The sequence below is a fragment of the Babylonia areolata genome, chromosome 10 (assembly GCF_041734735.1).
Source record: "Babylonia areolata isolate BAREFJ2019XMU chromosome 10, ASM4173473v1, whole genome shotgun sequence".
NCBI classification, from domain to species: domain Eukaryota; kingdom Metazoa; phylum Mollusca; class Gastropoda; order Neogastropoda; family Buccinidae; genus Babylonia; species Babylonia areolata.
Genome location: NC_134885.1, coordinates 43,306,044 through 43,320,964, shown reverse-complemented (window position 1 = coordinate 43,320,964; position 14,921 = coordinate 43,306,044). Strand labels below are relative to the sequence as shown.

The following is a 14,921-nucleotide window of genomic DNA, read 5'->3' as shown; positions in this document are numbered from 1 at the left end:
TTGTGAGGGTGCATCATGTTGTTAGGGGTGGATCCTGATGTCATGTTGTGAGGGTGCATCATGTTGTTAGGGGTGGATCCTGATGTCATGTTGTGAGGGTGCATCATGTTGTTAGGGGTGGATCCTGATGTCATGTTGTGAGGGTGCATCATGTTGTTAGGGGTGGATCCTGATGTCATGTTGTGAGGGTGCATCATGTTGTTAGGGGTGGATCCTGATGTCATGTTGTGAGGGTGCATCATGTTGTTAGGGGTGGATCCTGATGTCATGTTGTGAGGGTGCATCATGTTGTTAGGGGTGGATCCTGATGTCATGTTGTGAGGGTGCATCATGTTGTTAGGGGTGGATCCTGATGTCATGTTGTGAGGGTGCATCATGTTGTTAGGGGTGGATCCTGATGTCATGTTGTGAGGGTGCATCATGTTGTTAGGGGTGGATCCTGATGTCATGTTGTGAGGGTGGATCATGTTGTCAGGGTGGATCATGTTGTCATGTTGTCAGGGTGAATCATGTTGTCATGTTGTGAGGGTGGATCATGTTGTCAGGGTGGATCATGTTGTCAGAGTGGATGTTGTCAGGGCGGATCATGTTGTCAGGGTGGATCATGTTGTCAGGGTGGATGTTGTCAGGGTGGATCATGTTGTCATGGTGTCAGGGTGGATCATGTTGTCAGGGTGGATCATGTTGACAGGGTGTGGGTGGCTGCACGGAAGGCCTGGATCATGTCCGACATGGTCTGTTCATCCAGAGACGGGTTGGAGTTACTGCCGTGGGACAGGATCAGATGTTGTCTGCAACACACACACACACACACACACACACACACACACACACACACACACACACACACACACACACACACACACACACACACAGAAGCAGACAATTCTGTGAGGACAGCAATGGCTGAATCATACTTCCGTAAGTGTTCTGTGTAAATGGCACAATGTTCTATAAAGACACATGTGTTCTGTAGTGACAGGATTATAGCCCCTGTGTTTGTGGAGATGGCACAATGTTCTATAAAGACACATGTGTTCTGTAGTGACAGGATTATAGCCCCGGTGTTTGTGGAGATGGCACAATGTAAAGACACATGTGTTCTGTAGTGACAGGATTATAGCCCCTGTGTTTGTGGAGATGGCACAATGTTCTATAAAGACACATGTGTTCTGTAGTGACAGGATTATAGCCCCTGTGTTTGTGGAGATGGCACAATGTAAAGACACATGTGTTCTGTAGTGACAGGATTATAGCCCCTGTGTTTGTGGAGATGGCACAATGTTCTATAAAGACACATGTGTTCTGTAGTGACAGGATTATAGCCCCTGTGTTTGTGGAGATGGCACAATGTTCTATAAAGACACATGTGTTCTGTAGTGACAGGATTATAGCCCCGGTGTTTGTGGAGAGGGCACAATGTTCTATAAAGACACGTGTTCTGTAGTGACAGGATTATAGCCCCTGTGTTTGTGGAGATGGCACAATGTAAAGACACATGTGTTCTGTAGTGACAGGATTATAGCCCCTGTGTTTGTGGAGATGGCACAATGTAAAGACACATGTGTTCTGTAGTGACAGGATTATAGCCCCTGTCTTTGTGGAGATGGCACCATGTTTTATAAAGACACATCTGTTCAATAGTGACAGGATTATAGCCCCTGTGCTTACAGAAACTCCTGTGGAGATGGCAGCATGTTCTGTGAAGACACACCTAGTTGTTAGTGAACACCGCACTTGGCCTTGGAAGTGTGTGTGTGTGAGAGGGGGCGTGGGGGTGAGGGGGGCGGGGTGCCATGTGTATGTGAATGTTGTTGGTCGGCAGGCAGTACTGAGGAGTTAGCTAACAGCTGCCATGATCTTCACACCCAGATGAGTCACTTTCTCCGCTCCTGAAACTAATTAACGTGATAGAAATAGCATGCACCTGCACAGCACAAGACACTCTCAGAATAGACAGAAACACTTACCCTCTTTGGTGATCTACAAATTCTCGTTCATACAGCATCAGTTTGTCATTAATACGCCGGACTTGAAAGGGACTGCACAAATAATGTCATCGTTTTGTAAAAACAAAACAACATAAAACTCAAAATGTTTTTATTTCAGGATTAAGATTCGTGGCATATTCTTTTAATCTGTCCTAACTAATCTACACCCACTACAAATTATCATCATCATCATTAACAACAACAACATCATCATCATCATCATCATCATCATCAAATCATCGATAATCATCATCATTATTATTATTATTATCATTGTTGTTGTTGTTGTTACTGTTGTTGTGAACATTTACGCCTCATCTTGAAAATAGTCCTAGGCGTTTACAAATATAACACATATGTATATATCATGAAGGAAAACTTGAACACAAGATACCAAACATTATTAAAACAATTATTCATCCCCACACACACCCACACCCACAATACACCAAGCACACGTGCACGCACACACACAAGTCATAGTACACAATCAAAAATACAGCCAGCAAATTCTGAAACTATCAAAATTTCCTCACTCACTAACAGTCATGTTAGTTCCTACCGGAAAGGGCTGAGCTGTTGAGAATTATTCAGGAAGGGAAAAGGTGGGTCTTGAGACTGGATTTTAAAGACTGCAGCGAAGATGAGTGACGGAGAGGCTGAGGAAGTTGATTCCAAAGAAAGGGGGCTTGGTATGAAAAACTGCGTTGACCATACGTTTTGGTTCGAGCAGGGGAGATCCTAAGCATGCGGGTGTCAGAAGAAGAGCGGAGTTGGGGTAAGTGTACGTAAGGATGAATGAGATCAGAATGATACTGTGGACTTGAAACAAAGAAAGACGACTTTGTAAACAATTTTTTCTTGTTCTGGAAGCCAGTGTAAAGCATGAAGGAGAGGAGAGATGTGATCCAGTTTAGAGGAACGAAAGACAAGACCAAGCACGGAGCCTTGTGGCACACCAACCTATACGTCGGAAGGGGGGGGATGAAAGACAAGACCAAGCACGGAGCCTTGTGGCACACCAAACTGTACGTCGGAAGGGAGGGATGAAAGACAAGACCAAGCACGGAGCCTTGTAGCACACCAACCTGTACGTCGGAAGGGAGGGATGAAAGACAAGACCAAGCACGGAGCCTTGTGGCACACCAAACTGTACGTCGGAAGGGGGGGATGAAAGACAAGACCAAGCACGGAGCCTTGTGGCACACCAACCTATACGTCGGAAGGGGGGGATGAAAGACAAGACCAAGCACGGAGCCTTGTGGCACACCAAACTGTACGTCGGAAGGGGGGGGGATGAAAGACAAGACCAAGCACGGAGCCTCGTGGCACACCAAACTATACGTCGGAAGGGGGGGATGAAACACCGCAAACACAAACAACACTGGACCGGTCAGACAGATAAGAGCGGAACCATGAGAAGAGCGAGACTGCGGATTCCAAAAGTGCGATTCAGACGGTTGAGGAAAATCTGATGATCAACAGTATTAAGGACTGCTGAAAGATTAAGGAGGGAGATAATGGGTATTGCGTTGTTGTCAGGAGAAGTTAATAAATCATTCGCAAATTTGAGAAGAGCTGTCTCAGTGCTATGACCGGTGTGGTATGCAGACTGAAATGGGTAATTCAAGTTGCAGGTGCTGAGGTGGTCGACAAGTTGAGCAAGGACAAGGAGAACAAGAGAGGCAAGGCCTTCAAGACTCACTTGTGAATGAGAGTAAAACACACAAGCTTTTTATGTATTGAGTATAATTTCAAAATGTAATGTTTAAGGTGAGAAAGATCAGTTTAAAGCAAATTAAGTCCCCTAGCATAATTACAGAGTAATTTCCCTTTTTTACTATCTGCACCAAAACGTTTGCAAAATAAATAAAAGTTCCATGCTTAGCAAAAGAAGTTCCTGTTTGAACAAAAAATGATAATAATGACTCCTCTTGTTGTTGGGTCAGAATATCAGATCAAAGTGCCAAGTTTAGAGAATACAAAAAATATAAATATAACAGTAAATGCAGTTTGCATATAATTAGGCTTCATTATTTATTTTTTTGTGCCCATCCCAGAGGTGCAATATTGTTTTAAACAAGATGACTGGAAAGAACTGAATTTTTCCTATTTTTATGCCTAATTTGGTGTCAACTGACAAAGTATTTGCAGAGAAAAAGTCAATGTTAAAGTTTACTATGGACACACAGACACACGGACACACACAGAGACAACCGAACACCGGGTTAAAACATAGACTCACTTTGTTTACACAAGTGAGTCAAAAAGGGAAGATTAGAAATGGGTCTGAAATTCTTTAGTGAGTCCGGATTAAGACTGAGCTTTTTGAGCAGTGGCCACAAGACAGCAGACTTAAACACAATGGGAAAGGAGCCAGACAGACGAGATTTGTTAATAACAGTAGTGATGTGTGGAAGAAGTATCAGTATCAATAGCTCAAGTAGGCGTCACTGCGTTCCGTCAAATCCATATACACTACACCACATCTGCCAAGCAGATGCCTGACCAGCAGCATAACCCAACGTGCTTAGTCAGGCCTTGAAAAATTCTTTTTTAAAATTAAATAAGAAATAAAGAAATAAAGAAATGAACCGGAATAAAAAAAAATAGATAAATACATAATAATAATAATCATCATCATCATCATCATCATCATGATGATATTAGCAAGGCACAAAATCTTGATGAAGTCAACTCTAAGCACACACACACACACACACACACATTAATTTTTTTTAATCACAGATATGAAAGCACAATCAAGTACACGTAAATGTTCAGATGACCAGATGTACTCACTCACTCTACCATCATGTTCAGATAACCAGGTATACTCACTCACTCTACCATCATGTTTAGATAATCAGGTATACTCACTCACTCTACCATCATGTTCAGATAACCAGGTATACTCACTCACTCTACCATCATGTTTAGATAACCAGGTATACTCACTCACTCTACCATCATGTTCAGATAACCAGGTATACTCACTCACTCTACCATCATGTTTAGATAACCAGGTATACTCACTCACTCTACCATCATGTTTAGATAACCAGATGTACTCACTCACTCTACCATCATGTTCAGACAGCAAAATGTACTTACACTGCCACCATGTTTAGGTGACAAAATGTACTTACATTGCCACCATGTCCAGATAACCCGGTGTAAACACACTACTATCATGTTCAGATAACCAGCTGTACTAACAGGACCGTCATGTTCAGATAACCAGCTGTACTAACAGCACCATCATGTTCAGATAACCACATGTACTCACACTACTATCACAGTTGATTAACAAGATGTACTTACTCAACCGTGTGAAGTTCCAATGAATCAATGTGTGACTGGAGGGTCGTTGACGCTGTGAGAAAGTCATTGATGGCAGCTTTGAGATAATCTGAAACACATAGACATTCTTTTCTACTTGTTGTTGATGTTTTGTTTTGTTTATAGAAGAAGCTGTAACTGAAGTTATAGTGTAATTAGATGCAAACATTGAACGTCAGGAAATGCAATGTTTGCTGTTGGTGGTTACATTCAAAACTAGAGAACTGCCAATACATATTCAGAACTGAGTGTCAATACTACCAATGTCAACTCAGAAGTGGAAGTACCAACATCAACTCAGATGTGGAGATCACTACCAATACAAACCCAGTAAAGGAGATCAATACCAAAACAAACTCAGAAGTGGAGATAGTACCAAAACAAACTCAGAAGTGGAGATAGTACCAAAACAAACTCAGAAGTAGAGATCAATACCAAAACAAACTCAGAAGTGGAGATCAATACCAAAACAAACTCAGAAGTGGAGATCAATACCAATACAAACTCAGAAGTGGAGATCAATACCAAAACAAACTCAGAAGTGGAGATCAATACCAATACAAACTCAGAAGTGGAGATCAATACCAAAACAAACTCAGAAGTGGAGATCAATACTAAAACAAACTCAGAAGTGGAGATCAATACCAAAACAAACTCAGAAGTGGAGATCAATACCAAAACAAACTCAAAAGTGGAGATCAATACTAAAACAAACTCAAAAGTGGAGATCAATACTAAAACAAACTCAGAAGTGGAGATCAATACCAAAACAAACTCAGCAAAGGAGATCACTACAAATACAAACTCTGAAGTGAAGATCAATACCAAAACAAACTCATAAGTGGAGATCAATACCAAAACAAACTCAGAAGTGGAGATCAATACCAAAAACAAACTCAGAAGGGTTCTTCTGCATGAGCAAAGTGCATGCTGCACACAGGACCTGAGTTTATCATCACATCCCATTTACTAGCGTCCAGACCACCACTTAAGGTCTAGCGGAGGGAAAGAAAACACTGACAAGTGTAGGATTCGATCCCATGCCCCCAGATTCTTTCGCTTCCTTGGCAGACACATCACCACTAGACCTTTGGAGCTGAGTCCAAGGATTTGTTGGCTAACACCCTTGTGTCTACTTGTTCCAAGCTGGGGTCTTGGCAACACTATGATTAGCAGTAGTAGTGATAGGTCAACACTCCACTAAGTCACAGTAGTAGTAGTAGCAGCAGTGGTAGTAGCAGCAGCAGGAGCAGTATAGTAGCAGTAGTTGTAGCAGAACCAGCAGCAGTAGTAGTAGCAGCAGTATAGTAGTAGTAGTAGTAGTAGCAGCATTAGCAGCAGCAGTTGGGACTATTCCTATCTCCTTTTTCTTTATCACACAATGTGTTCTTTTCTATTTGAATATTTTGCTTTGCTACCATCAATATTACTATCATTATTAGTATGATTAGTATGATTATTATTATTTTATTTATGGGTTTTTTGTTGTTGCTGTTGTCGTTTTGTTTTGTTTTGTTTCTTTTTCGGTCAATGAAGAAAGCCACGTGCAGAGCACAAAGAAAAAGTATTTTAAAGAAAAAGAAAAAAGGGGACCCCCCCCAAAAAAAAAACCCCCCAAAACACAAACAACGGCAACAATAATAACAAATAACTACATGAATAGGGGAGAGAACACAAGTTTTCTTTACCTGCAGAAATTAGTCAAAAGACCAATGTGTATTCCAAAGTCTTTTTGCTTTAATATATCTACATGATGTATGTCTTGCAGCAAGGCGCGTCGCAAGCAAAATGACGACAATTTTATGTGAGTTCACACATGTTTCTTTGTGAAGGTCAAGGTATTCGTGTCAGGGTTGTGTGTCTCAACAGGGCCGTAACTCTCCGTTTTCACATGCTCATTTTGAGCTGTGCAAGTTGTCAACTGATGTGTCCACCTCCATGTCTTCTTCGTTTCGCAGATTGTGATTTTTATGACCTACATTTTTGTTTTGTGAAACCTTATATTGCCTTGCTTGTTCAGAATCTATAAATACGACTCACTTTGTTGGAAAAAAAAAAAGAGCTGCATAGTTTAAAAAAAAAAATGAATAGAGGTTAAAAAAAAAAAATCACCAGTAATACATTAATAGAGCATTTCTTTAAAAAGAATGTGAAGACATCCGTCACATAATTAAAAAAAAAGAAAAAAAAGCAGCAACAGCAGCAGCAGTATAGTAGTTTTAGTAGCAGCAGCAACAGTATAGTAGTTTTAGTAGCAGCAGCAACAGTATAGTAGTTTTAGCAGCAGCAGCAACAGTATAGTAGTTTTAGCAGCAGCAGCAGCAGTATAGTAGTTTTAGTAGCAGCAGCAACAGTATAGTAGTTTTAGTAGCAGCAGCAACAGTATAGTAGTAGTAGTTGTAGCAGAAGCAGCAGCAGCAACAGTATAGTAGTTTTAGTAGCAGCAGCAACAGTATAGTAGTAGTAGTTGTAGCAGCAGCAGCAACAGTATAGTAGTTTTAGTAGCAGCAGCAACAGTATAGTAGTTTTAGTAGCAGCAGCAACAGTATAGTAGTAGTAGTTGTAGCAGAAGCAGCAGCAGCAACAGTATAGTAGTTTTAGTAGCAGCAGCAACAGTATAGTAGTAGTAGTTGTAGCAGAAGCAGCAGCAGCAACAGTATAGTAGTTTTAGTAGCAGCAGCAACAGTATAGTAGTTTTAGTTGTAGCAGAAGCAGCAGCAGCATCAGTATAGTAGTTTTAGTAGCAGCAGCAACAGTATAGTAGTAGTAGTTGTAGCAGAAGCAGCAGCAGCAACAGTATAGTAGTTTTAGTAGCAGCAGCAACAGTATAGTAGTTTTAGTAGCAGCAGCAACAGTATAGTAGTAGTAGTTGTAGCAGAAGCAGCAGCAGCAGAAAAGTAGTTTTAGTAGCAGCAGCAACAGTATAGTAGTTTTAGTAGCAGCAGCAACAGTATAGTAGTAGTAGTTGTAGCAAAAGCAGCAGCAGCAGAAAAGTAGTTTTAGTAGCAGCAGCAACAGTATAGTAGTTTTAGTAGCAGCAGCAACAGTATAGTAGTAGTAGTTGTAGCAGAAGCAGCAGCAGCAACAGTATAGTAGTTTTAGTAGCAGCAGCAACAGTATAGTAGTAGTAGTTGTAGCAGAAGCAGCAACAGTATAGTAGTTTTAGTAGCAGCAGCAACAGTATAGTAGTTTTAGTAGCAGCAGCAACAGTATAGTAGTAGTAGTTGTAGCAGAAGCAGCAGCAGCAACAGTATAATAGTTTTAGTAGCAGCAGCAACAGTATAGTAGTAGTAGTTGTAGCAGAAGCAGCAGCAGCAACAGTATAGTAGTTTTAGTAGCAGCAGCAACAGTATAGTAGTTTTAGTTGTAGCAGAAGCAGCAGCAGCATCAGTATAGTAGTTTTAGTAGCAGCAGCAACAGTATAGTAGTAGTAGTTGTAGCAGAAGCAGCAGCAGCAACAGTATAGTAGTTTTAGTAGCAGCAGCAACAGTATAGTAGTAGTAGTTGTAGCAGAAGCAGCAGCAGCAACAGTATAGTAGTTTTAGTAGCAGCAGCAACAGTATAGTAGTAGTAGTTGTAGCAGAAGCAGCAGCAGCAACAGTATAGTAGTTTTAGTAGCAGCAGCAACAGTATAGTAGTAGTAGTTGTAGCAGAAGCAGCAGCAGCAACAGTATAGTAGTTTTAGTAGCAGCAGCAACAGTATAGTAGTAGTAGTTGTAGCAGAAGCAGCAACAGTATAGTAGTTTTAGTAGCAGCAGCAACAGTATAGTAGTTTTAGTAGCAGCAGCAACAGTATAGTAGTAGTAGCAGAAGCAGCAGTAGCAGCAGCAACAGTATAGTAGTTTTAGTAGCAGCAGCAACAGTATAGTAGTAGTAGTTGTAGCAGAAGCAGCTGCAGCAGCAGTAGCAGCAGCAACAGTATAGTAGTTTTAGTAGCAGCAGCAGCAGTATAGTAGTAGTAGTTGTGGCAGAAGCAGCAGCAGCAGCGGTGACTCACAAATATGGTGGTGCAGTTCCTGCGGACTGGACTGCAGTGCACGGTCCATGTGAGTGGCGATGTCCGTGGCGAAGTCCCGGGGGACAAGGGGCAGGATGGGGGAGTCGGCCAGGTCACGTGTCAGCTCCGCCATGATGGCGGCCACCGCCGTGCTGACCGCGAGGTCCGGGTCCATCATGGCGGCCAGGGGGAAGGTGTCGTAGACAGTGTGGTACAGCGGGTAGTTCCTGACCGGGTAGATCAGGGACCCGTCCTGCTCCTGGGACACACTCTCCATACTCAACACTATTGCTCCTGGGACACACTCAACACCATTGCTCCTGGGACACACTGTACACTCTTTATTGCTCCTGGGACACACTCTATACTCAACACTCTTTATTGCTCCTGGGTTAAACTCTCAACACTCATATCATACCCAACAGAACTCATCACATAGAACTATCTGTATGGGTCAGTCATCCATACTATACCCAACACAACTCACCACATAGAACTATCTGTATGGGTCAGTCATCCATACTATACCCAACACAACTCACCACATAGAACTATCTGTATGGGTCAGTCATCCATACTATACCCAACACAACTCACCACACAGGAACAACTCACCACATAGGAACATTTCACCAAAGGAACACCTCATCCCAAGGTGACAACTCACCACAGGAACAACTCACCAAAGGAACAACTCACCACACAGTAACAACTCACCAAGAACAACTTACCACACAGTAACAACTCACCACACATTAACAACTCACCAAACGAACAACTCACCACACAGGAACAACTCACCAAAGGAACAACTCACCACACAGGAACAACTCACCACACAGGAACAACACACCACAAAGAACAACACACCACACAGGAACAACTCACCACAAAGAACAACACACCACAAAGAACAACTCACCACACAGGAACAACTCACCACAAAGAACAACACACCACAAAGAACAACACACCACACAGGAACAACTCACCACACAGGAACAACACACCACACAGGAACAACTCACCACACAGGAACAACACACCACAAAGAACAACACACCACACAGGAACAACTCACCACACAGGAACAACACACCACACAGGAACAACACACCACACAGGAACAACTCACCACAAAGAACAACTCACCACACAGGAACAACACACCACAAAGAACAACACACCACACAGGAACAACTCACCACAAAGAACAACTCACCACACAGGAACAACACACCACAAAGAACAACTCACCACACAGGAACAACACACCACAAAGAACAACACACCACACAGGAACAACACACCACAAAGAACAACACACCACACAGGAACAACACACCACAAAGAACAACCCACCACAAAGAACAACTCACCACACAGGAACAACACACCACACATGAACAACACACCACAAAGAACAACTCACCACACAGGAACAACACACCACAAAGAACAACCCACCACAAAGAACAACTCACCACACAGGAACAACACACCACAAAGAACAACTCACCACAAAGAACAACACACCACAAAGAACAACTCACCACACAGGAACAACTCACCACAAAGAACAACACACCACAAAGAACAACCCACCACAAAGAACAACACACCACAAAGAACAACTCAACACACAGGAACAACTCACCACACATGAACAACACACCACAAAGGAACAACTCACCACACAGGAACAACTCACCACACAGGAACAACACACGACAAAGAACAACTCACCACAAAGGAACAACTCACCACAAAGGAACAACACACGACAAAGAACAACTCACCACAAAGGAACAACTCACCACACAGGAACAACTCATCACAAAGAACAACTCACCACAAAGAACAACTCACCACACAGGAACAACTCACCTCAAAGAACAACTCACCACACAGGAACAACTCACCACACAGGAACAACTCACCACAAAGAACAACTCACCACACAGGAACAACACACCACAAAGAACAACTCACCACACAGGAACAACTCACCACACAGGAACAACACACCACAAAGAACAACTCACCACAAAGAACAACTCACCACACAGGAACAACTCACCTCAAAGAACAACTCACCACACAGGAACAACTCACCACAAAGGAACAACTCACCACACAGTAACAACACACCACACAGGAACAACAAACCACACAGGAACAACACACCACAAAGAACAACACACCACACAGGAACAACACACCACACAGGAACAACACACCACACAGGAACAACTCACCACAAAGGAATATCTGGAGTGTGTGACGGGCACTCCCACCAGGTGGATGAAGGGCTGGAAATCTGTCATGGACACAGGGCGACGTATCCTGGTAGTGGATCACAGGTCATACCATTGTTAGTTACAGTATCCTGGTGGTGGATCACACGTCATACCATTGTTAGTTACAGTATCCTGGTGTTGGATCACACATCATACCATTGTTAGTTACAGTATCCAGGTGGTGGATCACACGTCATACCATTGTTAGTTACAGTATCCAGGTAGTGGATCACACGTCATACCATTGTTAGTTACAGTATCCAGGTGTTGGATCACATGTCATACCATTGTTAGTTACAGTATCCTGGTGGTGGATCACACGTCATACCATTGTTAGTTACAGTATCCAGGTGGTGGATCACATGTCATACCATTGTTAGTTACAGTATCCTGGTAGTGGATCACACGTCATACCATTGTTAGTTACAGTATCCTGGTAGTGGATCACACGTCATACCATTGTTAGTTACAGTATCCTGGTGTTGGATCACAGGTCATACCATTGTTAGTTACAGTATCCTGGTGGTGGATTACACGTCATACCATTGTTAGTTACAGTATCCTGTTTATAGATCACACATCATACCATTGTTAGTTACAGTATCCTGTTTATACATCACACATCATACCATTGTTAGTTACAGTATCCTGTTTGTACATCACACGTCATACCATTGTTAGTTACAGTATGCTGGTTGGAGCACAACACAACACAGCACAGCACAGCACAACACAACACAACACAACACAACACAGCACAACACAGCACAGCCTCACCATGGAAGTCCAGGACTGCGGTCATCAGTGATCCTGGTTCTCCACACGTCCAGCACTGTCTTGTCGGGCTGGTGGGGGTCAGTCACCTGTGACACATAGTGACACATCACTGGTGGGGTCAGTCACCTGTGACACATAGTGACACATCACTGGTGGGGTCAGTCACCTGTGACACATAGTGACACATCACTGGTGGGGTCAGTCACCTGTGACACATAGTGACACATCACTGGTGGGATCAGTCACTTGTGACACATAGTGACACATCACTGGTGGGGTCAGTCACCTGTGACACATAGTGACACATCACTGGTGGGGTCAGTCACCTGTGACACATAGTGACACATCACTGGTGGGATCAGTCACTTGTGACACATAGTGACACATCACTGGTGGGGTCAGTCACCTGTGACACATAGTGACACATCACTGTTGGGGTCAGTCACCTGTGACACATAGTGACACATCACTGGTGAGGTCAGTCACATGTCACACATAGTGACACATCACTGTTGGGGTCAGTCACCTGTGACACATGGTGACACATCACTGGTTGGGTCAGTCACCCGTGACACATAGTGACACATCACTGGTGGGGGTCAGTCACCTGTGACACATAGTGACACGTCACTAGTGAGGTCAGTCACCTGTGACACATGGTGACACATCACTGGTGAGGTAGGTCACCTGTGACACATAGTGACACGTCACTGGTGGGGGTCAGTCACCTGTGACACATAGTGACACATCACTGGTGAGGTCAGTCACCCGTGACACATAGTGACACGTCACTGGTGGGGGTCAGTCACCTGTGACACATAGTGACACATCACTGGTGGGGTCAGTCACCCGTGACACATAGTGACACGTCACTGGTGGGGTCAGTCACCTGTGACACATACTGACACATCACTGGTGGGGTCAGTCACCCATGACACATACTGACACATCACTGGTGAGGTCAGTCACATGTCACACATAGTGACACATCACTGTTGGGGTCAGTCACCTGTGACACATGGTGACACATCACTGGTTGGGTCAGTCACCCGTGACACATAGTGACACATCACTGGTGGGGGTCAGTCACCTGTGACACATAGTGACACGTCACTAGTGAGGTCAGTCACCTGTGACACATGGTGACACATCACTGGTGAGGTAGGTCACCTGTGACACATAGTGACACATCAGTGGTGGGGTCAGTCACCTGTGACACATAGTGACACATCACTGTCAGTGGGGTCAGTCACCAATGACACATAGTGACACATCAGTGGTGGGGGTCAGTCACCTGTGACACATAGTGACACATCACTGGTGGGGTCAGTCACCCGTGACACATAGTGACACATCACTGGTGGGGTCAGTCACCTGTGACACATAGTGACACATCACTGTTAGGGTCAGTCACCTGTGACACATACTGACACATCACTAGTGGGGTCAGTCACCCATGACAAATAGACACATTAATGGAGGGATTCAACAAGAAGAAGAAGAGGAAGAAACACTGACATCTCCAACACCAACAACATTAACAACACCACTGCCAAAAACAACATCAACTACACCACAAACAACACCAGCACCAACATCACCACCAACACCAACACCAACATCACCAATATCACCACCACCAACAACAACAAGAACACCAACAACACCAACAGCAACAACAACACCAGCAACACTAACAACAACACCAAAAACAACACCACCAACACCAACAACAACACCAACTACAACAAACAACACCAACAACAAACAACACCAACAACAAACAACACCAAGAACAACACCACTAACACCAACACCAACATCAACAACACCAGCACCAACAACAACACAAACAACACCACCACCACCAACAACAACAACAACAACAACAACATGAACAACAACACCAACACCACCAGCACCAAAAACAACATCAACACCAACAACACCAACAACAATGACACCAACACCGATAACAACACCAACACCAACAACAACAACAATAACACCACCACCAACACAAACAACACCAACAACAACACCAACACCAATAACAATATGAAGAACACGAACAACAACACCAACAACAACACTAACAACACCAACACCAGCACCAACAATAACACCAACACCAACAACAATGACACCAAAACCAACAACAACACCAACAACAACAATAACACCAACAACGCAATGCCAACACCACCAACACCAACAACAAAAACATCACCACCAACAACATGAACACCACCACCAACAACAACAATAACACCAACAACAACACGAAGAACATGAACAACAACCACCAACACCAACAACAAAAACATCACCACCAACAACATGAACACCACCACCAACAACAACAATAACACCAGCAACACTAACACCAACACCAACACAAGCACCAACAACAACACAAACAACACCAACAACACCACAACCAACAACAACAACAACATGAACAACAACACCAACAACACCACCACCACCAACAACAACAACACGAACAACAAC

The 14,921-nt window shown here is 43.4% G+C and overlaps 1 protein-coding gene across 4 annotated transcripts in view; it reads right to left on the bottom strand.

Annotated features, from left to right (window-relative positions):
• Positions 1 to 481: 481 nt before the first annotated feature.
• The window catches only part of LOC143287020 (glutamate carboxypeptidase 2-like), a 54,087-nt gene continuing 39,647 nt past the window's right edge, over positions 482 to 14,921 (bottom strand). For 3 of the 4 annotated variants that reach the window (XM_076595032.1, XM_076595031.1, XM_076595029.1), the window contains 6 exons: positions 12,408 to 12,493; positions 11,589 to 11,676; positions 9,331 to 9,589; positions 5,316 to 5,403; positions 1,971 to 2,042; positions 482 to 791 (listed from right to left, as the gene is read on the bottom strand). In XM_076595032.1, coding sequence (XP_076451147.1) covers positions 680 to 791; positions 1,971 to 2,042; positions 5,316 to 5,403; positions 9,331 to 9,589; positions 11,589 to 11,676; positions 12,408 to 12,493 — 705 coding nt within the window. In that variant the 3' untranslated portion in view covers positions 482 to 679. The remainder of the gene's footprint in view (positions 792 to 1,970; positions 2,043 to 5,315; positions 5,404 to 9,330; positions 9,590 to 11,588; positions 11,677 to 12,407; positions 12,494 to 14,921) is intronic. The other variant, XM_076595030.1, reaches the window with a different exon arrangement.